Source organism: Idiotropiscis lumnitzeri, chromosome 10 (assembly GCF_059441095.1).
Source record: "Idiotropiscis lumnitzeri isolate Australia: NSW breed Sydney's pygmy pipehorse chromosome 10, RoL_Ilum_1.0, whole genome shotgun sequence".
Lineage (NCBI taxonomy): Eukaryota > Metazoa > Chordata > Actinopteri > Syngnathiformes > Syngnathidae > Idiotropiscis > Idiotropiscis lumnitzeri.
Genome location: NC_142400.1, coordinates 20,448,658 through 20,472,544, shown reverse-complemented (window position 1 = coordinate 20,472,544; position 23,887 = coordinate 20,448,658). Strand labels below are relative to the sequence as shown.

Sequence of the window (23,887 nt, the reverse complement as noted above, 5' to 3'; positions counted from 1 at the left end):
CAGTGGCTTTGTATTGCTAATAAGTAGGGCCAATAATGGCGCTGATAGACATGTATGTTATCAAGTATGACATTAATATTATACTTTCATTGAAATCTTATTACATAATAATTACACGTTTAGTTCATTCAGTATGTGTCGTTCACGTCAACTATTCCAACTCCACGCTGCTTCTATATATTGCTCAGCCATGGCCCTTGGAGTCTGAGCCTGCTGCTATAGCAACCACTCACAAGGGCAAGTTAGGGGAGAGGAAGTGCGTGGTAGAGGTTGCTGACGTAGCATGAGTGGGTGGCAGTATGATTGCAATGCTGCCTCTCATTGGCTGTGAGAATTGGCCCACCCCACCCACTCCACTGTGTCATCGTTTCTGCTGCAAAACCCGTGACTGCTGCTGCTTGCTCTGTCACACTGTGCATCTTTGGATTTATTGAGTCACTGTAAAAGATGCACTGGTCCACGTGCAGAGCAAGTGCTGGGACGGAGCAGGGAATGCTGCAAAAGAGAAGGCAATAATAGAGAAGGCAATAATACTGTGTCAACTAATTACAAGACAAGATGCTGATATTAGATAGACTCTTGGCTGTATCGACAGGAAGCCATTGATGGATGGGGACAAGAAAAGATACTGACACATCACAGTGACTGGAAATATGAATAATGATCCAAAAGATGGAATCAAGAAAGCTAGCAAGGCATAGACTGATTAAAGGATGTTACCACTTATTTCTGAAACAATGGAGTATTAATGTGAGCCTTCAAGACAACTGGTGCCACACTTAACCGATCTGGGAACTGTTTGGCAGCATGGCACCAGAAACAATATGGAGCACGCTACCCTCACAGCAAGCTGCTACTGAGTGTGGGAGAGAAAGGACCTGCGTAAAATTGGAGCCATTCTTTTGTGGGGCAATACTCTGTGCCAATTAGTTACCACACACTATTCTGGGATAGAACAGAACTGGACCTTTTATTGATGGACGGATACAATTAGAGTATATAGGACCCAGTGACAGCTGGTCATCTCGGAGTATGCTGGGGCTTTGGACTGACCAAAGCTATTGGAGACAGCACAATACAACTGTGCCTCATAGCAGTGAGGATGAAGAAACGCAGCCAGAGGTTTGTGAAGGCAGACTACTATGATTTGGACTGGTACTATGAAGAGTGTACTGATGGTAAGACAGTCTCATGTATTTTATGTGGCATCTTGTCAGAACTGTAAACAGGACAGATTTTTGGGGGTAAATTCACAGGTGGCAAGGCGACAAATGATCTAATACTGGTGTCAGATAATGCACAAGAGTTCCATAGTAAACTAAAGAATAGTTGACAGCTGCCTTTGGGTTATTTTGCAATCTCATACTTAGAGAGGATTAATTCAGTAGGGATGACCTGAGTGTAACCCCTTCTGCATGTGTGTTATAATGCTGTTTGATCACTCCATATCCTCTGGTTTTATATATGCATTTTAGAGATAAGAGGTCATAGAGCATGGATTAATGTTTATCTGTTAAACTACAGTACTTGTTTTCTATGGAAAAAGTATTTAAAAGATGATTGCGAAAACTGGATTATTTACTGGATAATGTGACTGGCAACTGTTGTTTTTTTTAATAGAGGCAGCTACGTCACTGTGTGCTATTGTGGGCAACTCTTGACACTCTGGGTGTACTGTACTGTTTGGCATCCAAACATGTACCACATGTAAACATGTACCAAGTGCCAACGCCTGCATTGAGACATTCTACAGTTATAATTAAGTGTAGTCGAGTACTTGAAAAACTATACTTAATCTAGTTCTAATCATTTGACAAATTGACACACAGAAACAACCACGTGCTTGATTGATTGTACCTGGTCATCTGACCCGTATGACCGACTTAATGTTGTGGGTTGGTTATAGTAATGGTTGAACAATTATCTCTGGTCCTCCTGTCTTCATAGTCCTACTCTTGTGTTTCACATCTCTTCTTACTAGGTATATTGTTTCATTTGCTTCCGTTATGTAATCAATTTCATTTAATGTAATTCGGATTTTTTTTTAAACTTTTTTTTTATTAACAGGAATATATTTTTATTAATTTCTTGATCCATGCAATGATTTAGATTTTTTTTATTTGAAAATCTCAGTTATGGACAATCAAATCATTGCATATATGTCTGTGTAGAAATATGTTGCATAACAACTGGATGTATTGAAATCCCCCAACACACACACACACACCACACAGCCCCGCCCCCGTCTCACAATGTGAGCTGCTTAATATTATTCAGTTGATGTGGTTATTTCATGGCAATGTTACTTGAACAGACAATTTCACATTCTGAAAATGTTAATGAACACCAAAATATTTTACAGTTTTTTTTGTTTGTTTTGCAAAATACAGTGTCAGGACTAGAAAGCTGCCAGCTTGGTGTTAGTCTGCGAGGGCTGTATAAGCAGGTTGGCTTTTATTTAGCCTGATGATTTGCATACTAAACTGAGCTACACGGCACCACCCGGCCAACGGTTGTATGGTTCCTGATTCTCAACTCAAATGAATGACATATTGACGGCGTTCAACCGGATTTGAAAGATTGGGTTTTGACTGGAAAAGAGTGGGGTCATGCAGATTGCTGTGTAGGTAAAAAAAAGTGGCCCAATTTTTATATCCAAACACCGAAAACATTTTTTCTTTATGTCTTCACTCTGCATAGTAACAGCTTATATGTATTGTCTTTTATGTCGGGCTGCTTCTTTAATAAAAAGTCTCAGCATTTGATACTAGTACAGTTACAATCCTGACATCTTTTTAGTGTTGTTGTTTTTTTTTTCCTGCTAATATCTGTTTACAAAATTCCTTTACAAAACAAACAAAATCTGCATCAAAACAAATTATGTTGCATTGACGTGTTAATGTTTTGAGGGTGTGTTTAATTCTTCTCTTGCACATTGGCATTTTTGGGGTACACAGTGAACATATTCATCATGAAGTCATCTCTTTACTGAAACTTAGGGCAGTGACTGACAAACCAAAAATACTGGAATGAACTAGTGACAAGAACACACTCATTATTTTAGTAATTTTATTTTTTATGCATACCCACGCTACATCTACCACTTTTTAAAGAATAACTTGGAAATTAAATTTGAAATTACTGAAAGTAATAATAAATAAATAGCTACAACATTTACTGAATTAACCAATGAAATTAGAATTTTGGTTTAACATAATCCATCCATCCATCCATCATCTGTACCGCTTCTCCTCACTAGGGTCGCGGGGGGTGCTGGAGCCTATCCCAGCTATCTTCGGGCAGTAGGCGGGGGACACCCTGAACTGGTTGCCAGCCAATTGCAGGGCACACAAAGACGAACAACCATCCGCACTCACACTCATACCTAGGGGCAATTTAGAGTGTTCAATCGGCCTACAATGCATGTTTTTGGAATGTGGAAGGAAACCGGAGTACCCGGAGGAAACCCACACAAGCACGGGGAGAACATGCAAACTCCACACAGGATGGCCGGAGTCGGGATCGAACCCACGCCCGATGCTGTCTCTCACTGTGAGGCCATCGTGCTAACCAGTCTTCCACCGTGCCGGTTCAACATAATCACAATAAAAAAGCCAAGAGAACTGAATGAAACATCACGGCACAAAAACGATACCCATTGAAAAGATGACCATAGGGGCATTTTAAATGAATGTGTATCCTCTAATTAGAATCACAAGCGTCCTCAAACTTGTAATCCATCAGTCTGCCTATAAACATATCAAAATGATAAGTTGCTATTTTTTTTCTAGCATGGATACCAGCAATTTTGGGGAAGACGCAAATTATACAAGCTGCCAGAGGGCGATTTTGCATATGTAGTATATTTGAGTGTGTATCACAGTTGCATAATTAACATCCTAAAATTCCTCAAATTATCTTTAATTATGTTATTAATAATCAATGATAATCATTATCTGAATAAATGATCATGTTAAGGATTTCTCACAATGACCAACAATGATTTAATAAGGTAAGAAACACCTAAATATTAATCAATATAAATTAATTTGTTTTATGGCAGATTTTAGAAGCGTTTGAAATGCTCATTCCATCGTTTTGAAAAAAATTCGACCAAATATCACAGTGACTAATTGTGACTACTCACTGACTCACTGAAGCACCTGTGATGCTAATTCCTGGACAGTCTGAGTTTACCATGTCTCCATGTTCAAATTATTCTAAAACGTATCAAGGGGAATCATCAATTTGGTCCAGGCTTGTTTCATGAGTTTGTTTTTTAAAATGATTCTGTTGAGGGTAAATTCAAAAGCAATGTCTGATTTTCACTGGTAAATTTTCATTCTCATTTTTAAATTTAATTTATTAAAATGTATGTAAGTTATTTCTGTGACCACCTTTCATTATTCGAGTAGTACCAACAATTTTGTCTGTGTGAATAACCAAATTAAAACGAAAAGTGTTTTGATGAAGTAGGTTATGCAAATGAAATAGTAGTCTCTATGAACATTAGAAAAGATAAAGGCTTTTGGATTAAAAATAAAAGTAAACGTAAACCGACAACTGGCAAGGTGAATCACTGTGCAAATTGTGCAGCACTTTTTTGTGGCCTGCACCATAATGTCGATACTGCCATTGAGTTGAGTTACTCAAGCGAGGGGCAGCTCATTAAGTTGGCGTCAGTTTTGTAGTGCAGTTTCAGTAATGACCAGGCACTAATGAGCAGAAAGTTGAGCTCCTTGGATGTGACCCACATTCATTTATAGGGTACAGTTTGTGCTTTGAAATGCGACAAAACCTCAACCAAACTGTGGCCACACCCTGGAAACAGGTGCATGACTGTTATTGTTTGTTGGCACTATTGTCACCAGAGAGACTGAACAGGACTGTACCAAGTTACTTTCACTTCAGGGTGGTTAAAGATCAGCCTTTCTTATATTTCTCACACCTCAGAAACTTTGTATTCTGATGTTATCCTTTTATCTCGAGGGGGGTTATCATCATTTTATCCTCAATTGTTTTTTTTTTTTCTTTTCTCTCTGTTGAACACCGATGTGCATAAAGATAGCTTAGTGAATTATTTATTTTAACCTTTAACATCTGACGGTGGACTGAAAAAATACTGCTTATGTGTGCCAGTTTACCCGCATCAGATAATAGCATGGCCGTTGATTGACCAATCGCAGACAAGGGGAGGAGTCGCATTGTCTGATCGTCGCACAAACACACTCACACACACCCACACGCACACACTATAGAGCACAAATGACATCAGACAGGCTTAAAAGCTCACGTAACTGCTGTTTTTTTTTTTTTTTTATGTACTTGGCGGACCAACTTTTCCAACCATTCTCCATGGCGAGTCATAATGACCACATTTTGGGAAATTAGGATTTTTAATTAATTGATTTTTTTATACTAACCCTGGGGTTGTTATAGACTGGGCACATTTTGTGTATCAAGAAGTAGAATGGCTGCAACACAGGAAGGTGCCATGGAATTGCACCTGCAGCCATTGTGGTTTAGCAGTTAGCTTCTTCATTTAAATGGAGTATGGCACATGCTGCATTTAATGGTTCCAATGATGGAGCAGAGTGGTGGCAAGAGAACAATACAGAATGTGTTCATCTGCCTGGCCAACAAAGCCATGGACAAGAGGAGGAAAGGGACTCTGTTCATCTTGCAAATCAGAGGGAGCGAGAACAGGTGGAAGAGGATGAGCTGGATGAAGAGCAACGAGTTCTTTCTGAAGGTAGTCTTTTGTTGTTTGTGCTCAAAATGACTGTACTCCCAGTTCCTCATGGTTCCTGCTGCTTTTTAGATCGTTTAGTCCGTCTGACCTGGGATGTTTGTATCTAAGAAGGGATGCTGATTTTACTGTGATTTTGCAGAGACTTTTTAATGTCTGTGTCTTTTGTGACCGCAATGTGCAAAGTGTATGTATCCGCTATACGTCTATTTTGGTTCTAGTTTGGTTCAAACATGTTTGTGGAATATCAACCCGTTCGCCAGAATGCCATAATTTGTGTCACTTCAAAAATTTTGAAGTGACACAAAAAGTGGTTTGAAACAAGATTTGTTTTCTGACTTGTTATTTTAAAGAGAAGGTCAACCCCCCAAAATATCCTAACAATGTTCTATGCCGCCCCCGCTTGCAGGACATTCTGATTACTATTGTGTTTGTGGAATATGAGTTAAGCAGCAAAATCTCAGGAGGCAGCCATTTTGTCACTTGCTGACAACTAGAAATGACATCATAGTTGCTCATGGCTCAGATAATGACCAATCATGGCTCAGCTTCAGAAAACAGTTGAGCAAGTAACCAAATGGTCCTCTGAGATGTACAAAAAAATGGATGGATTTTACTGCGTAATTTAAATTAAACACAATATTACACTAGTGAAGGCACATAAAACATATTATTGAATATAATATTTTTGGGTTGACTTCCCCTTCAAGTACAGTACAGTGCTAAGAACGTCATGAGCAGTAAATCCAACTTCAGCTCACAAAATGATGAATAAGCATATTAACTCAATCACTACAAGCCCAGGTGAAAAGAATGCACTTTCTGAGTTTTATATCCATCAATGGCAGTGAATGAGTTAATGGTATTTCTTCGTATTGTTCAGTATAACCTTAAAGCAGTAATGGGAAATTTTGTTAAAAAAGCAGTATCTGTATTTTGTAGGCATACGTTAAATCATCGTTCGCGGTTAACCGCTTCCCGATTGCCCCGGGGCAAGTGAAATTTGGCCACGGGCAAGGTAAAATTATGGGCAACTTACCCGACCAGGCAAGCATTTTTAAAGCAGCCAAATATCTTTAATTTCGACGAAAACCTATGATATTTCGGCCGAAAATTGACAGCCGGAGGTTTTCTTACCTTCTGCGCATCTTACGTTGGAAATGCGCATGTTTGGAATTGTTATTTCCGTTTCCGTTTATTACCGAATATGGAGAAACGTGCGACTATTACAAAGTTTTTTTCGAGAATTCCAAGGCCAAGCCCTCCAAAACAAACGGATAAAGAGCCTCAGCCATCAACATCGGGAGTTAAACGAAGGACGAAGGGAAAATCCAAAATCCCAGCACTATTTAAGCAACGTTGTGACGCTACTAGTACAGTTACGAGTACATCTTCCGGTGACGATACAGAGGCCACCTCAACGTCTTCCAAACTCAACAGTGCTGCATCTTCTGTCATTCGACTGGATGCTGCAGTAATCTCCAGTGATTCCGATAGGCCTACATCTCCCAAGAAAAAGCAGCATGTGGACTCTCCGGTACGAAAAACGAACAAATTAGGACTAGTAAAGACTACTCAAAAAAGCAAAGCTGTGAATGTGATCTTGAAAAAAAAGAAAACATCTTCTGAAATCAATAAACAATATGATGAACACCTAATTAATGTGTTAATACATGATACATTTTTATATAAGCAACCCTTATGATTGTAACGTATTTTTAATTCTTTCTAGGCAGGAACTGTCCGAACAAAAAATTCATGCAATTTGTAATTAGACACTTTGTCATACAAAAAGTCACTCGGGGCAAGGTAATTTAATCTTCGGGCAAGAGAAAAAAAATTGTTACTTGCCCAAGTTGGGCAAGTAATTTGGCCACTCGGGCAAGGCACATTTTAGTGGCACTTGCCCTATGGGCAAGCAGTTTTTAAAGTTCACTTCGAACCCTGCTTAAATGGTCTTTAATTTGTATTAAGGTACTCAATATGCTTTGCACTGACCTCCTGAAGATGTATCAGGAGCAACTGGGGTTCAATATCTTGCTCAAGGACACTTGACATGGTGACAAGGACAGGGTGTCAAACCCACAACTGCTTTGTTGGGAGATGACCACTCTTTCCCTGAGCCATACTGCATACTATAATGAATGTATGTTACCATTCACGGCCAATCTGTAAATTGATATGTATGACTATATATTGCATTTTTTTTTTTTTATGATTTGCTTTGTGGGTCTGTGCACCATTGTGTTGGTTGTCTTTGTGTTTGGTCACTTTCAGTTTACCCACGGTACACTACTGTCTGTTGCCTAGTAGTCGTATTTCTAAATTGAGTCAGCCCGACACCTTTCCTTCTATCAGGCCTGTTCCTGTAAAGCAGTAAGTCGAGCTGAATAGTTTACTTTAGGTCTGAATTATGTAGTAACACAAAAAGTTTTCATTGCATTTTTGATAGACTCAACTATGTTAAACATTATCCCATGTCTTCTTCATGTTGTGACTGACCTGGGAGAAATGGCCAACTTACTGAAGTCTGCAATATATGTTGTGTGTAAAACACCAAGAAAACACCCATCACTGTACATATTGCATTACATTCAGCTACATAATTGAGGTCACAGGTGTCCTCAAGTAAAGTGTAACACCAGTTTACTTCTTGTCTTAAAATAGGGTAAACCAGTGATGGCGGAAAATGCTTTCCATATTGCTCAATAGTTATATTGTTATTCCTCTTGTAGTAAACAACTAAAGCGTTTCTGTTTATGGCCTAAACATTGAACCTTAATGTCATATTACACATTATTTTTTACATTACTGTTAAGGATCCTGAATATTGAAAGCAGGTGTGGAGGAGGAAAATATCTACAACATACAGACAGTGTGTCAGGTGTGCCGGTCGGCGAGGAGGGGCAGGACCCAAAATGCGAGGAAGCAGGGAAAAGGGGTAACTTAAAGGGAATTTATTAACTCAATCAAACAAAGACAAACAACGTGGCAGGGTGCAAAAAATAACAAAGGCAAACTAAAACGTGACTAAACTGGATCAAGGACGAGGAACAAAGATAGTGACAAATACTGAGGGACATGAACGTGAACGAGCGCAAGAACGAGATCGGGGAGCGGCTGTGACAGTCCTTAATGGAGCAATGTACCGACACTGAGTTGTCGGCACGGGTGTTTAAATAGTCCAGTCATTAGGGGAGCAGATGGGAATCAGGTGTGTGACGGTTAACGGGGAACAGGTGCGTGGCTGGTGGGGACGAGTGCTGAGGGGAACGCCCCACTCAGCTGACCCAACAAACAAAACAAGGACATGGCATGGAAGGTGACAAAATAACAAAAACCTGACATAACCGACACGGGTCATGACACAGTGGCCCTCGAGGACTGGAGTTTAGCACCTGTGTTGTCAGCTTGAGAGTGAGAGTCAGAGTGTGAGAGAGATGCGGCATCACTATGGCCATACAGTAGTTGTATTTTGTTAGTCAGAAAGCTCATGTTTTACGTCAACCGTTATCCTTGGAAGACGTTACAATGTAATGTTTTTAAAATATTGTTTAGTATAGCCAGGCCACAAACCTTGATGTAAACTAGACAAAGTTACCCCTGCCAGAGCACGTCATTAAACATTGAATAGCTAACTACATTTCACATAAGTCGTCACACTCGGCAGACCATTTCAACATATTAAACAGAGCAAACACAAATAAATTATTGCTGACTGGACTGTCTGTGGTCACCCTCAAGTAGGGTGGCAAGGTATTTTGGTGAGGGTGGCTGCTGCCTTGTGTTTTTTTTTTCCCCATTTGATCTCTTCAGTGTTGGAAATGTAAATATTTAGTTTGCATTGTCCACCTCTGTTTTGCATTTTGGAAGGTCACCAACTTTACATCCATCCATTTTCTTCTGCTTATCTAGTATACAATATACAGTATACTGCATTGGAAGTCCCTCTTAAGTAAATGAAATATGTGCATGCCTCTTTGTGCTGTGTGGTATTATTAAAATACATTTATACTGTGAAAAGTTATATGAAAAGTTTTATTCTTCCGTATGTTGCTGGACATAAGATGAGGTAGCGGTTAGTCATAATTGCAGTGATTTTATAGTTGAAATTTTTTATTAATGTGTTATTTGCAGTGATATCTTTAGAGGTTGGGAGTGGTTTGCATTTAAATTGCAAGTAAACCTTGTCTTGTTTGTGCAGTGCTGTGTGCTGATAGAGTTGGACAGATGACAAAGACCTACAGTGACATTGACGCCGTCACTCGACTGCTGGAAGAGGTAAAATAATCTCATTCGCTTGATATTCAACTCAAATTGATCCAGCAACTCTGTGATCAACAGGTTGAAAAGTATGAGCACTCAGACGGCTTGATGTGCATTTATATTTAAAAAAAAGAAAAAGTCTTTCAATGCTCAGATGTCAGCAAAAAGTTTACTTTGACTGAAGGGTTGGTACAAGAGGTTATTGCTTTGTCTCATAGTTTTATAATCCATTTTGCAGTCATATTAATGATTAAGCCACGGTGTGTTGCATAACTACATAATCAGAGTGTCAATAGTGTTGACATTATCAGCTGTTCTTGTCATTTATTATTTTTTATTTATAAATTTATTTAAATCAATCATCGTAAGGCGGAATGGTCTCCGACTGGTTAGCGCGTGCGCCTCGCAGTGCAGAGGTCCAGGGTTTAAATCTGGGTGTTACGGCTTTCCTGCATGGAGTTTTGCATGTTCAGCCCATGGCTGCGTAGGTTTTCTCGGGGTTGTCCGTTTTCCCCACACATTCCAAAAACATGCATGGTAGGTGAATTGAACACTCTAAATTGTCCATAGATGAGATTGTATCAATGGTTGTTCGTCTGTGTGCCCTACAATTGGCTGGCAAACAGTTCAGTGTGTACCCTACATCCCAGCCAAAAACAGCTGGGTTAGCCTCCAACATGCCCGCGAACCTTGTTAGAATAAATGAATGAAAACAATATCCTTTTGACCAAGCATGATTTCTTTGGTGGCTTAAACTCTATAACTCTTTGTTGTCTTTTATGAATTTTGTGCAGAAAGAGCGTGACTTGGAATTGGCAGCTCGGATTGGTCAGTCACTACTCAAGAAAAACAAGGCCCTGAGTGAGAGAAATGAACTGCTGGAAGAGCAAGTTGAGCACATACGAGAGGAGGTGGGAGTGTGTTACATTGCGTTAAGCCTCTTTTTTGTTATCAGCATACTTGTCATTCTTAAATTCAATTCCATACAATGCCCTCAAACTATGAAGATTGTTTTTAGATTGAAGGATATTCTTCAGCAGCAGATACCAATGGTGGGATGTTACAACAGTCAAGCATTGTTTCAATGTTTTTTTTTCTGACTTTTACACTACTAGGTATCCCAGTTACGCCATGACGTGTCCATGAAAGATGAGCTGTTGCAGTTCTATACCAACGCGGCTGAGGAAAGCGAGGGGGAGTCAATAATTTCCACACCGTGAGGCTCATTTCATTTTAGTGCCTTTTCTCTGCTCATCTTCCATACAACCAAATTTATGCCAGGTGTTTTCCGTTTGGAAATATCCAGGTCAAACCTCCTTCCAAAATTTTATTATAATAAATATGATAAAGTATACTGTCTAAATTGTATTTTAAATGTACAAAAATTTTCAGTGGTGGAATTATTGATATGTCTCATTTTGTTTCACATTAAATGATCTATTTGTACCTAACTGGTCTCTTACTCTATGATAGTTCCACTTTTACTAATTACGTGCATGCATGTGTTTAAATAGCGTGCGACCCAGTGAGAACAACGTGTCAACACCAACTTGTTTCCCCCTGGACACCTTGCAGAAGAAACTGAAAGATCTAGAAGAAGAAAATAAATCTCTGCGCTCTGAGGTTCATACACACACTTGCGCACACACACACACTCGATAGAGCTGATATGTAATCCTATCAATAGTTGTGTCACCTTTTACACTCGAAGTAGGTCATGCACAGTATTGTTTGTGTGCCTTGAATGAATGTATGTGGACCACTAATCTATAAAGATACAGAAAGTCAGGCAGAAGCCTTAGGTTTGCTCCTTGTATTTGCTCTTTGCATGTTTTCCTTAAGACAGCTGCCCTCTAGTAATAAGTATTAAGTTATTTGTTTGAATGTCTATTCTAGGCCAGTCACTTGGAGACAGAAACCCTCTGCTATGAAGAAAAAGAGCAACAGTTGGTCAGTGACTGTGTCAAAGAACTTCGTGAGTATTTAAGCACTTTGAGTGCGTATCATGTTGTGTGCTGTTTTGTGAAAGTAGTGCTAAGTTAGCACTGCTAACCACTTTGCTAGTTTGACTGCAGCGAATTCCTTTTGATGAACACCTTCCGATGTTCCCAGGTGTTGCCAATCTGCAAATATCCTCTCTGGCGGAAGAGCTGGCGAGGAAGTCTGAGGATGCTTCCAGACAGCAGGAGGAGATTACTCATCTTCTCTCCCAAATAGTAGACCTCCAGAAAAAGGCCAAGATGGTGTCATTTTTTTTTTGTTTATTTTCAATGTATGATATTAGTATTGATATCAACTATACATTTTATTGAGCAGGGTTTTTTTTTGTCGGTTTTTGCAGTACGCTGTAGAGAATGAGGAACTCACACAACACCTCGGAGCTGCCAAAGATGCTCAGCGACAACTCACTGCTGAGGTAAGTCGGATTTTCATAAATATGAATGTTAAGATGAAAATGTGGTTTGAGTAAGTAAATCATCAATAATATAAGATCATCTCAATTAGATAATCAAGATACCTAAAAAGTTAAGGGAAAGTAATTCTCACTATGACAGAGTTAAGTTGTTCAAAGCTTTGTGACAAATGGCTGCCATCTTGGTAGTATTTTTTATATAACTCCATAACAAATACATTTAGGAAAAACTAATACTGCATTTGTGGAATATGAATTTAGCAGCAAAATCCCTAGTTGTTTTTTTTTTATCCATCAGAGGGGGCGGCCTCTTTTTGGCACTTGCTGTTGACTGAAAATGACATCACAGTTGCCCAGGGCTCAAGTAAGGACCAATCAAGGAACATTCATTCAAAACATTCGCAGGATGAGCTGTGATTGGTCATTACTTGAGCTCCAAGCATCTGTGAAGTTATTTTTGTAAACGAAAATTAACAAAATAATGAAAGGTAAAATTAAAAACACATTTTCATTTACAAAGTGAAATAAAAATTAAATAGTTTTTTTAAAAAAACGATAACTCAAATGACATTGTCTGTTCCCAGAACTAACTAAAATCGCTGATCGATACAATAATCATTGCGAAAATATCAATTTTCATTTTTGTAAACTTTTTTGCAGTGATTTAAAATTAAAGCTGTCAAAGTTAAAGCATTAATTTTGGAGATTAATTGGAATTTTAAAAAGGAATGAAAAACAATTAACGCTCCTGAGATGGATAAAAACAGGTGGATTTTGCTGTTTAATTCATATTCCACAAACGCAATATTAATCAGAAGACTAGACTAGTTGGGCCACATAGAACATATTCTTGGAAAGAAAATGGTTCACTTGACTAAGCCTTTAAGGGGAGTGTTTAGGCAAGTGATGCCATTTTAGATGCAATAAATTGGATGCGTCAGTTTGGATAACCCCTTACAATTTTGACCTGTACTAGTTTATTAGTGGAATTTATTAAATGGGCCTGAATAGCAGACCAAACGAAAGAGACCAGGAGTTATCTTAACATAATCAAGTTATGCTGTTTTGCCCATATTTGTTTTTTTCAGTTTATTTTTAATTTTTTTATTTTTTTAATAGGCGATGTCACATCACCCAAAAACTCTGAATTTCTCCACAACCAATTTTCAAAATTCTTGGTGTATTTTAATCAGATTGAAGTAGCCATTTCAACCACATTCATTATTTTGACAGCCAGTCGTTTTGAGGAAATCTTACCACATTGCTAGTTTAACACTATAAACTTCAATCTCAGCAATAAACATGTTAGATGAATAACACTTTATAATCTGCATAGACTTTTGATACAAATATTACACGATTGTGCCGGTGTGCCCATTGAAATGTCTGCTGAGTACGCCTTTAGTTGCCCCCTACTTGCCTTTAGAATACAGTGCAGGAAATAAACACATTTCTTATCAGAAGTTCCTTTGTCTTAGATGTGTTTTTGGCTTCCGTGGCTTTACATTTCACTTGACTTTTCTGTGCTTTTCTACTAGTTGCGTGAGTTGCAGGACAAGTATGCAGAGTGCATGGAGATGCTACACGAGGCTCAAGAGGAGCTGAAAAACCTAAGAAATAAAGCCGTCTCATCAAACACACAGAGGCGTTTCCATTCTCTGGGCTTGTTCCCAATGGTGAGAAGTCAATTAGAATAGTGTGAAGAAAATGCCGTTAATGGGTCTGCATAACTTACTTAACGTTAATGCGAGCTTTGAAGTCATAGCACAATATGAGCTGCGCATGTCTTGTATTAACACATGAACAATTTGTTTTTTTTCTAGGACTCTCTGGCAGCAGAAATAGAGGGCACCATGAGGAAAGAACTTCAGATGGATGACCCAGATGTTGAGGAGCTAAGGTACAATTAAAAACCTGGCTTGCCTCAAAGGCTGGCCGTAATTTGTAGTTTCATCCTACACCCCCCCCCTTGTGATTTTTGCATTAGACTGCAGCCCAAACGTGTGTTCCAGACTGTGAAAAACCTCAACCTCATGCGTCAGCAGCGTTCGTCGCTTGCCCCCTCCCCCCTCAACATCCCCGGCTCCAATCAGTCATCATGCATCACTTCGGGCCGCTCCAGCAGGGTGGGCACACCTCGCTCCAACTCCATGTATGGCAGCGAAACAGGAAGTGGAATAATGCTGGACAACAGAAGTAGCTGCATACTGGAGACACCAGATAATGGGTACTAAAAATTTCATACATAGAAAATGTGTCAGTTACTCTCATCCAGAAAATGTCGGCCATGTGTCTGTTAATGTTACAATGTTCCTAAAATCGGGTCAAGATAGAATTGTGTAAAAGGAAAAGAAATTGTGAAACTAAAAAAATATTTCATTTCAGTGTACTGAGTTATGAGAAACTCTGGTAAAAAAAATAGTCTGATTAATTATCTATGTGATTATGCACTGCAATTTTTGTAATAAAAATGTCCCTATCTATGTCATTGTGATGACGAGCTTTATTGATGTCTGTCGGTCCAGGTCAGAGGACTCAAACAAGCGACCCCCTGGCACCCCAGGCACCCCAGGAAGTCGGGACCTAGAGACAGCACTGCGGCGTCTGTCTCTACGACGTGACAACTACCTCTCAGAAAAGCGTTTCTTTGAAGAGGAGAGGGAGAGGAAGTTGGCCTACCTGGCCAACGAGGAGGAAAAGGGAGGCAGCGAATGTAGTGGTGGCCCTGGGACACCAACTGAAAGTCTGTTCTCGCTCTGCTCGCATCCGTCATTGGGGAGCATGTGGTCAGGATATTCGTTTACAGCCAGATCCTACCTCCCGGAGAAGCTGCAGATTGTAAAGCCGCTAGAAGGTGATTATTATTCACAAAGCCACGATACCTTTAATCCCCCACACAATGACAATTCGATTTCCTTACGCAATAAAAATTCTCCAAAATCCCCACAGGATCCCATGGAAACAAGTAACAGTGAGACACAGCCACAAAATCAAAGCCAAAATCAGAATTGTTTAGACGGTCAATATCTGATTTTACATACCCATCGGCATTCCCAAATGTTTCTAAGTGTCCCAAGCTTGCAACGGAGCTTGAGTGTGATGGAGCTCAGCCTCCAGCCAGACTTACAGTCTCATCCCCGACCTCCTTCGGCTCCAGTCACAAGTATGCTGGAGGTGTTGGAAGCACACCAAGGCAGTTTGAATCTGCAGCATTCCTTTTACTTTAGGGACACACAACCGCACTGTTGGTTTGAAATGTGAGCATGCAATCTGAATTTTAGCATTCAATGGATTATTTTAAGAACGCTAAAGGCTATTTGTTTTTATTTTCTATATCAAACTACATACAGATAACCAAATATGCTAGGATACCTTATTATCTAGTATATTATATAAATATACTTGAATAGAAAATGGTTTCAAATGGTTGTTTTCACATTCGAAACCACTTTTCATATTGCCGTCGTGTGCATCGTCAGTTATGTGGCGCCATCTAGTGTTTGATTTAATTTATTTCTCAACATGTGCAACCAATACAAGCACCTAGTTTGAACTGCACTGACAAAGAAATACAAAAAATAAGCAGAGCACACTGAGTGGTGCAGATTTATCTAGTACTTTCTTTACAATATAAGGTTAATTGACATTATTTGCACTTGTTTTTCTTTGTATTAACAGTCCAAATAGTTGTGTGTGATTTTAGCCTTAGGTGCGCAAGTGTTTGAAAAATCTTACATTAATATTTGCCTGTTTTTCCACTCTGTCATTTTCACTCCACCTCTGCTCATTTCTTTTCTTTAAGTTTTTTTTTTTACACTCCCTTTTCTGTTTTGTCATTCTACTTTCTTTGTGAACGACTTAAATAAAATTCTCCTCATTTTGTCACCTTCCTTTCCTCCTTTTGTATACTGAAATCTCTTCAAAGTGCATGTGTCCGTGCCACAGGTACAAATGCGTCCATACTGTATATACTCTAAAAATATATTTTACTCTGCCATTCTGCTGGCATGGAGCTTGTCCTTCACGCGATGTATGTATGTGTGCATGTGTATTTAAAAGTACATTGACACATGCAAATATAGCATGACATTTAGTGCAGCCGAAATGTAAACGTCTGCATATATTATATATGCAAAGCTAATGTCCATTCCTATATGCACTTAAATTTGAAGTATAAGCCTGTATTTTTCTAAACCAATACCTGTGATTGTTTGATTGTCATTACTTTGAAGAACACTTTGGTTGATTTGATGTTTCACTGGATGCTGGATTTTTTTTTTCTTTTAATGTTTAATTTTTTTAAATGAGCGCAAGTTCTCAAAACTTATATGCCAAGCACAAAAAGGTGTGATCATGCGAAGTAAGTCATTGCTAAATAATGTTTACAAAGAAATTTAGCAAATGACGGATCTAACATGACGCTGATTGTGTCGTGGTACTCTCGCATGACTTGAGTGAGAGCAGCACTCAGTGACGGTGTCTCTGTGTGCCCTGCAACTGGTTGGGATCCATCCAGTTCAGAGTGTAGTTCCACTTACGCCTAAATTCGGCTGGGATAGGCCAAAGTACAAGATAAGCAATTTTCAAAATGACATGACAAATCTAACTTCTTGTTTTTTTCTAACCACCAGGTTCTGCGACACTTTATGCATGGCAGCAGTTGGCTCAACCTCACATGGGTGCTCTGCTGGACGATCGGCCCGGCGTGGTCACAAAGGGCTTCCGCAAGTTATCGCATGATCAGGACGAGGCGGACAATTGGCAACTGGACCAGCCCGAGGAGGACGATGTCTCAAGTGAATCATGTGCAGGCTTGTCGGGAGAGAGCCTTTTGGACCCTTTATATTCCAGCTCGTCACTTTGCTGTAGTAGAATTAGCAACATTGATGCCAGTAGCCAATCTGAAGCACTGCATTGTGAAAAAGCAGGGACAGTACCGACAATTGAATCAAAAGAAGCTATTCCAAGCCCACCCCCCTCTTCCTCAACACAATCTTCCGCTGAGATGAATGGGCATGCGGACTTGACGGAACTCGACACAATGGAGCGCATGCCTGGTGAGGAGGCCTCTTAGCTGGCGTTGCAGCATCTTCCCCCATCCCCACCCTGGAGCATAAGGTTGTCAGGGCGTGGGGGGGGGGTTGTCTAATGGGTGGGAAGGGAGCATTCAGGAAACAGCGGACACCTCAACATCCCAGTGTGACACCCCATCTTGCATGGTCACTCTCATCTGCACACATCGGCACAAACGTCCATTCCACCTGCATTCCCAGTGTGTGCTGACGTCGAACACCAGCAAAACAGTACTTTGATTTTTTAAATTCTATATTCACTTAAAAAACCTCAGTCTTTTCATATTTCCCTTCCCATTGCAATGCTTTATTTTTATTTCAAGCACACGCCTCTTTCTTTCCTCATTGGGTCTACTGTTAAAATACACAAACGCTGCATAGCAAATGTGCCTTCTGAAAAGATAATTCCCATGATTGACATGGTTAGAGAACATTTTAAGGATTTTTGTTATTGTTGCGGTGCACTTCATCACTGCTTAAAATATTTGAATTGAGATGGATTCAATTGAATATCTCTGCAAATACAATAATGGCCATCTTGTTATCTCATTAGTTTGTGTAGGTATACAGAATGACGTGACCAGTGAATGTAGGTTTCCATCTTTTTCCGTGCTGGAAAACAAATGTTCTCTCATCTGAAACTCCAAGGTATCCTTTGTTCGTACTATTGTCAAAGCAACTCTCTTTTGAACGGCATAGTTGAACGCTCTCAGCACACTGCTGAGGGTCATGTGAGCTCATGTATCAGGTGTTATTTTAGAGCAGCTGTCCATGTCACATGAAGGCATGACACTCTCCACTGGATAATATTGGAGTTGACCTTGTGACTTTGCTCTGTGGATTCCCTCTCAATGCAAGCGCAGTGCTTGTTGTTAATCTAAATGCAGTGGCAACTATGTTTTGTCCTGAACAGAAAATATTCAATAGTCTAAATATTGATTGGTCTCTCTTAACCCATCGCCAAATTAGTGTATGTCTTTTATCTCCATGAAGATTTTCATTTATGCATTGATTAATGGTAGTATCCTGTCGTTAATCTGACCTCATTCTTGTTTAGTACAGGACAAATATGGACGACACAATTCCAAAAGCTAAATAGTGTTAAAAAATCCGACCTTGATAACATAAATGCTGCAGCTTTTGCTTTGGGTTTCTATTGGGAATGTTGGGCCTTCTTCTCAAGTTTGTGTACTATCTTGCTTGTTGATTGCACTACTTATGTCGATCCATTTGGAAGCTAACGCCTTGATCATCTATTTAACCACAACCACTGCTTTCCTCTTTCCTCTCATTTAGTTAACTTCCCAGGGAAGTGTCTGTCCCACACTAGCTCCACCTACACGTTCACCACCTGCAGGATTCTCCACCCCTCTGATCAGCTCACCTCAAGGTAAACAAAAGTAACACGCTTACTCCAACGTGTGTTATGATTCATCTAATACTGGCGCCTCTCTGCCTAATTTCCAAAGGCGTACCACCTAGCTTACCTTGTCTCTGTGATTTTATTGGCCTTGGCAGATCATGTGTTGAGGAAGAGGAAGTGGAGTTATATCATATGGTTGTCATGGCTGGCGTAGAGCAGACCCAATGAGTGTGCCCACTGGGTTGCATGTGGGTGAGGGAAGGCATGGGAGTGTGTTGCTATTTCATTGTATGTTTTTGAGGCAAATCGAGATGGAAGGCTGACCAAAAACTCCAAAGGTCTTGAAATCACCAAAAAAACTTCAACTGTCTTACAACAGCACATCTAAATTTGCCTCAAGAGCTGTCAGCAGCAGTTACAGTTGATAACTAACAAAGCTTTTGCGTTTCAAGGTTGTGAGCCCAGTCGCTGATCACATTTAAGTGTGCTGTAATTTCTACTAGAAAGTTTTTTTTTTCATTCTTGATGCATAAATAGACCGTTTGTTCGTCCACCTTGGGCATGCTATGGTGATGTTCTATGTTTGTCCCCGAACATTTCCAGTGTTCTGTTTCGAAATAGAGGTATTGTTTTGAATAAAGAGAAGCTCCTTGCAATAGTGATCTTCTGACACTTGTTTCAAGTCAACCACATAACAGTAATGTATTGAAAGATCGAAGGTTGAAGTGTTTGCATGTGATTAATACCCTGATTACTAATTCCACGTTGAGATATATTTCCTAGATTTCAACTCCAAATATTGCTTTAATGACTGTTTGTTTCTGTCCCTGTACCCATACTTCTATACACCCATACACCTGTCCCCCTTCTACCATCATTTTTCACCCATCTATTTACAGCTCAGCTCTGTCTTCTTGTCAGAGCAGTACATCTACTCCGGTTGTCTTCTCTGCTCCGCGTACACCCTCCTATACGCCTTGCTGCACGCCGCGCCGCCTGTCCTTGTCCCTCTCCCTGGCTGAATCCTCCACCAACCTTCGAGATGCCACCAAGACCACTAGCACCTCGCTAGGGCTCGGACGCCTCCTGCTGGAGCACGGGATCTCCGCATCGACGTACGACCCGAGCAACTGGGACCGAGGGTCTGCAAGAGGAGAGCCGCCCACGTCTAGCGTCACTGCGGAGGGAAATGACGACAGACTGATGAAGAAACGCCCCAACAGCCTCCAACTCCTCCAGCCTTCCACTCCACCAAATTCCCCTCGTTCTTGTGGCAAATCTGCTACTGCCTGCCCAGATTTTCAGTTCAGCCCATCCGACGATGACCCGCCATATTTTGACACTTTCCTGGCCTCTAAACCGGCACGCATCATTCTGAGGGAAGTGCTGGGTGAGGCAGAGAGGGAGCGTGATCAGATGGATGATGAAGGACAAGCAGAGATGTTGAACCTGAGACTCGTGGAAAAATTGAAAAGCTTCCGCACCCTTCCGCCTCACACCGCTTCCATCGCACCTGCAAGTACTTTATTAGCCCCGTTCTGCTCCACTGGGCTTGGGAGCGCTGGGTTGGGTCTGAGCACAGGACTGAGGAGGAATAGAAGCTATCCTGCCATGGTAGGAGCCAGTATGGCCATGAAAGATCCAGGAGGTCCCCATGATGCTGACATCCTCATTCCACATTCAATGCAAAGGCCACAAACACAACCAGCAGTACATGTACATGACATAAAACAAACACAAATGAATCACACCGTCTTCACAAAGACACCGGATGATGTCTCATCACTAACCACAAACCAGAGACAAACCACATTGAGCAAAACGCTGCAAGACTCAAATGGCAGTGGACAGTCCTGATAAAACGATTGCATAAACATATTATATACTTACATATTGCAGTTCCAAAACCAGTATACCTTACTACAATCCCTATGAAATGGAGATGGGAAGCCTCCACCACCCATATAGCTAATTTCCCTAACAATTAATATCAACCAAATGAAATTGTGGCAAGTGAACTCATGTGGGGCATTTCCTGTTTTGTGCTGTTCGTAATAAAGATGTTTCCTTCCCGTGTGCATACCTACCGCACATAATATGGGGAATATACTATTAAATACAAATTGTTTTTGATTAAAGACATAAGCTGGCCTTGCACACAACAAAAAAGTGACAAGTCTCTCATTTACCTGCTCAACTTGATCAATTGCACTTGCACTGAAATGAAAGATTGAAATTTTTCATACTGGCCTGAATAGGAATGATGTGGAGCACAGCTAATTTTAAAGTGCCAAGTTTGGAGTTGTTTATGAACCGAAAAAGTTTTTCTCTCGTTCAAGTGTACAAACACTCCAGCAGATCGAGCACCAAATAAATAAATGCAGTTTGATTGAATTTTGAAGCTTCAGTCTCACTTCGCTGTAAATATGACAGAAAGGCGTTGAAATAGATTTGTTTGCAATGAGCCTCTCCCTGATTTATGTGCACAATCGTACCTATTCTGCAAAACATGAAATCATGACATTTTTATATTCGGGCCAATGTGGTAGGTGTGTGCATAAAATTGATGTCACACTACTGTACAAGTATACAGACAAACATTTCTTTGCTATTAGCGGAGAAAAACAATTGGAATTCTGTGATGTTTTGAAAACATGCAGGTAGGCTCTTTTATTTTGGGGGCTTTGCTATGATGGAATGTTCTTATGTGCCTAAAACATGTTACCTAGTTTTAATAATTGATTGTCTTGTGTTTTCCATAAAAAAAATAATTCTGAATAATTAAAAAGCTAGAAGACAACTGCCCTAATGAATGCAAATTGTTCCATTAAAGCTGAATGTGCACCAATCGCAATCTCTGCTTGTTCTAAAACATGATTGGTGGGAACGACATCTGATGAATATGATTTGGTGTGTTACAACTATAGCTGTTGTCTTTGCTTTTTGTTTGTTTTCTTTTATGCCTCAAATGTAGTATGTGTGATGAAGCCAATTCTTCAGTTTTGAAATGTGTTCATGTGAATTCTACAGTCTGTCTGAAATGGACAAAAAACAATTCATCCAAGGCATACTACATTTACTTGCAAAACATTTCGATGCTATGACAGAAAATGAGGATGCGAGTAGCTAAGGGTAAAAACAGCAAATGTCCAATAGCTCGGGGAAAATGTTTTTCCCCCTTTCAAAAGGTGAAAAATGTGTTGCAAAGAGGTGCAGTTGTCGCTCTCTTTTCAAGGACTCCCGATCTGATGCATAAATGCTCAAAACGGAATCTTGTATTGACTGAATCCAAAATGATATGAGTTCTGTCTGTTTCATAGTACGTCCTTCTAAATGTCACATTGGCAGTGTTTTTTTATTTTGAAGTTTGCAGTCTGTTGTTATGGCAAATGTAGTCTGTCACTTTCCCATTTTAAAGTTACAACATATTAGGGAACAATGTTTAAAAAGGTACGTCTGTGTGCTTTTCTGAATGTATTCATCTATTCATGTTAACTTAAACAAAAAATATATATACATATAAAGGAGTTCCTATATATTTAAGAGCTAACTATTTTCAGGGACAGAGTGTTCTATTTTACAGAACTGTACTCTGGATTAAAATCAATAAATAAAAGAGTGAAGTACAAAAGATGTCTACTTTCTTTGGAAAAGTATAGAGAGTGTTTTCATTATTGTTGGATGTAAGAAAAATTTTGCATTAATCCCTATTTTGGGCTATGCGGGTGCAGTGTCTGATTAAAGTTCTATTTTTGCTTCACACATGTAGTCAATGTATTGTAAAATATTCTAGTGATTTCGCCTTAGAACCACATTTTTTTGTCCAGACACCATTAATAGGCTAACTGGTAAAACTGTGTACCATTTATTGTTAGATTTAAATTAAAATGTTTTAACGGGTTATGTATTTATCTTCCAACCATCCCTCTGTCGTGAGCTGGAGCCAATAAGGCAGCTGACTTTTGGCGAGAGGCGCGGTACACCCTGGACTGGTCACCACACCTTTGCACAATGTACAACAGGGGTCCTCACACCTGTTCCTAGAGGGCCAGTTTCCTGCCTGTTTTCCGTCACTCCCTGCTGCAGCACACCTGATTCAAATAATCAGATAACCGGCAAGGGCTGCGGAAGCTGAATAACGACCCTGATCATTTGAATCAGGTGTGTTGCTGCAGGGGGAGATGGAAAACAGGCAGCACACCGGTGCTCGAAGAATAGGATTGAAGACCACTGATTTGTATTATCAATTTATGAAGCTTGCCTAAGGAAACATGCTCGCTCCGATACATACTGAGCTATGATTTGAACTCCGAACCTACCTGATGACTACATTAAGTTCTGGCATGTCTTGATTCTATCTTGTGTCTTTTTAATCACTCACTGTTACTTACAACAAAAACAAGTACTCTATGTTCCAACTGTCCACCAAAGGTCAGCAAAAATCATCTTTGCATAAATGTCCACCGTCATGCCACATAACCAAAAAGAACTTCAGGATCAGTTTGTACTCGTGCAGTGTTTGTATACTTCCACATCGAGGCAGTGTGGCAGCTGGTCCAAAAAGCTGAGCGTGTGTAAATAAGCAAGCCAGAGAAAAGAGCTTGTGAAGCTTGGCCTCCGAAAAAAGGCGAGCAGAGCTCCTCTTATCCCTCAGTCTGGCTCCTTGAATCTTCCAAGATGTCTTTTTATATTTTTTCAAGGAACATTCTTTATATTTGGACATCATTTTTATTTTGACATTATGTATGACATTGATTTATTTTCTCTCATTAAATGAATAAAGTCTCTTCTGATAAGAAATGTAACAATTTTGAGCAGGGAGAGTAAATAACTGGACGACTTCATGACTAACTCACAGGAGACAGATGGACTCAGAGAAAATGCAAGAATATTCTGGAGATTTAGATGAGCCACGACAGAAAAGTCAATCCATTTATAAGAAGATAGATAAAATGAAGGAAACTTTTTCAGGACACAAACATCTCTGCTCACCAATGAACTTTTATAGCCTGTGTATATTTCTA

General features: G+C 39.9%; 1 protein-coding gene across 4 annotated transcripts in view; it reads left to right on the top strand.

Annotated features, from left to right (window-relative positions):
* The window catches only part of trak1a (trafficking protein, kinesin binding 1a), a 34,497-nt gene extending 12,003 nt beyond the window's left edge, over positions 1 to 22,494 (top strand). For 2 of the 4 annotated variants that reach the window (XM_088306296.1, XM_088306293.1), the window contains exons 3-16: positions 9,954 to 10,030; positions 10,810 to 10,926; positions 11,131 to 11,231; positions 11,530 to 11,638; positions 11,912 to 11,990; positions 12,128 to 12,258; positions 12,357 to 12,431; positions 13,967 to 14,104; positions 14,252 to 14,328; positions 14,416 to 14,655; positions 14,954 to 15,282; positions 17,060 to 17,485; positions 18,797 to 18,890; positions 19,763 to 22,494. In XM_088306296.1, coding sequence (XP_088162422.1) covers positions 9,980 to 10,030; positions 10,810 to 10,926; positions 11,131 to 11,231; positions 11,530 to 11,638; positions 11,912 to 11,990; positions 12,128 to 12,258; positions 12,357 to 12,431; positions 13,967 to 14,104; positions 14,252 to 14,328; positions 14,416 to 14,655; positions 14,954 to 15,282; positions 17,060 to 17,485; positions 18,797 to 18,890; positions 19,763 to 20,720 — 2,925 coding nt within the window. In that variant the 5' untranslated portion in view covers positions 9,954 to 9,979 and the 3' untranslated portion in view covers positions 20,721 to 22,494. Of the gene's footprint in view, positions 1 to 377; positions 1,179 to 5,032; positions 5,753 to 9,953; positions 10,031 to 10,809; positions 10,927 to 11,130; positions 11,232 to 11,529; positions 11,639 to 11,911; positions 11,991 to 12,127; positions 12,259 to 12,356; positions 12,432 to 13,966; positions 14,105 to 14,251; positions 14,329 to 14,415; positions 14,656 to 14,953; positions 15,283 to 17,059; positions 17,486 to 18,796; positions 18,891 to 19,762 lie in introns of those variants that run through there. The other 2 variants (XM_088306295.1, XM_088306294.1) reach the window with 2 other exon arrangements.
* Positions 22,495 to 23,887: the final 1,393 nt, after the last annotated feature.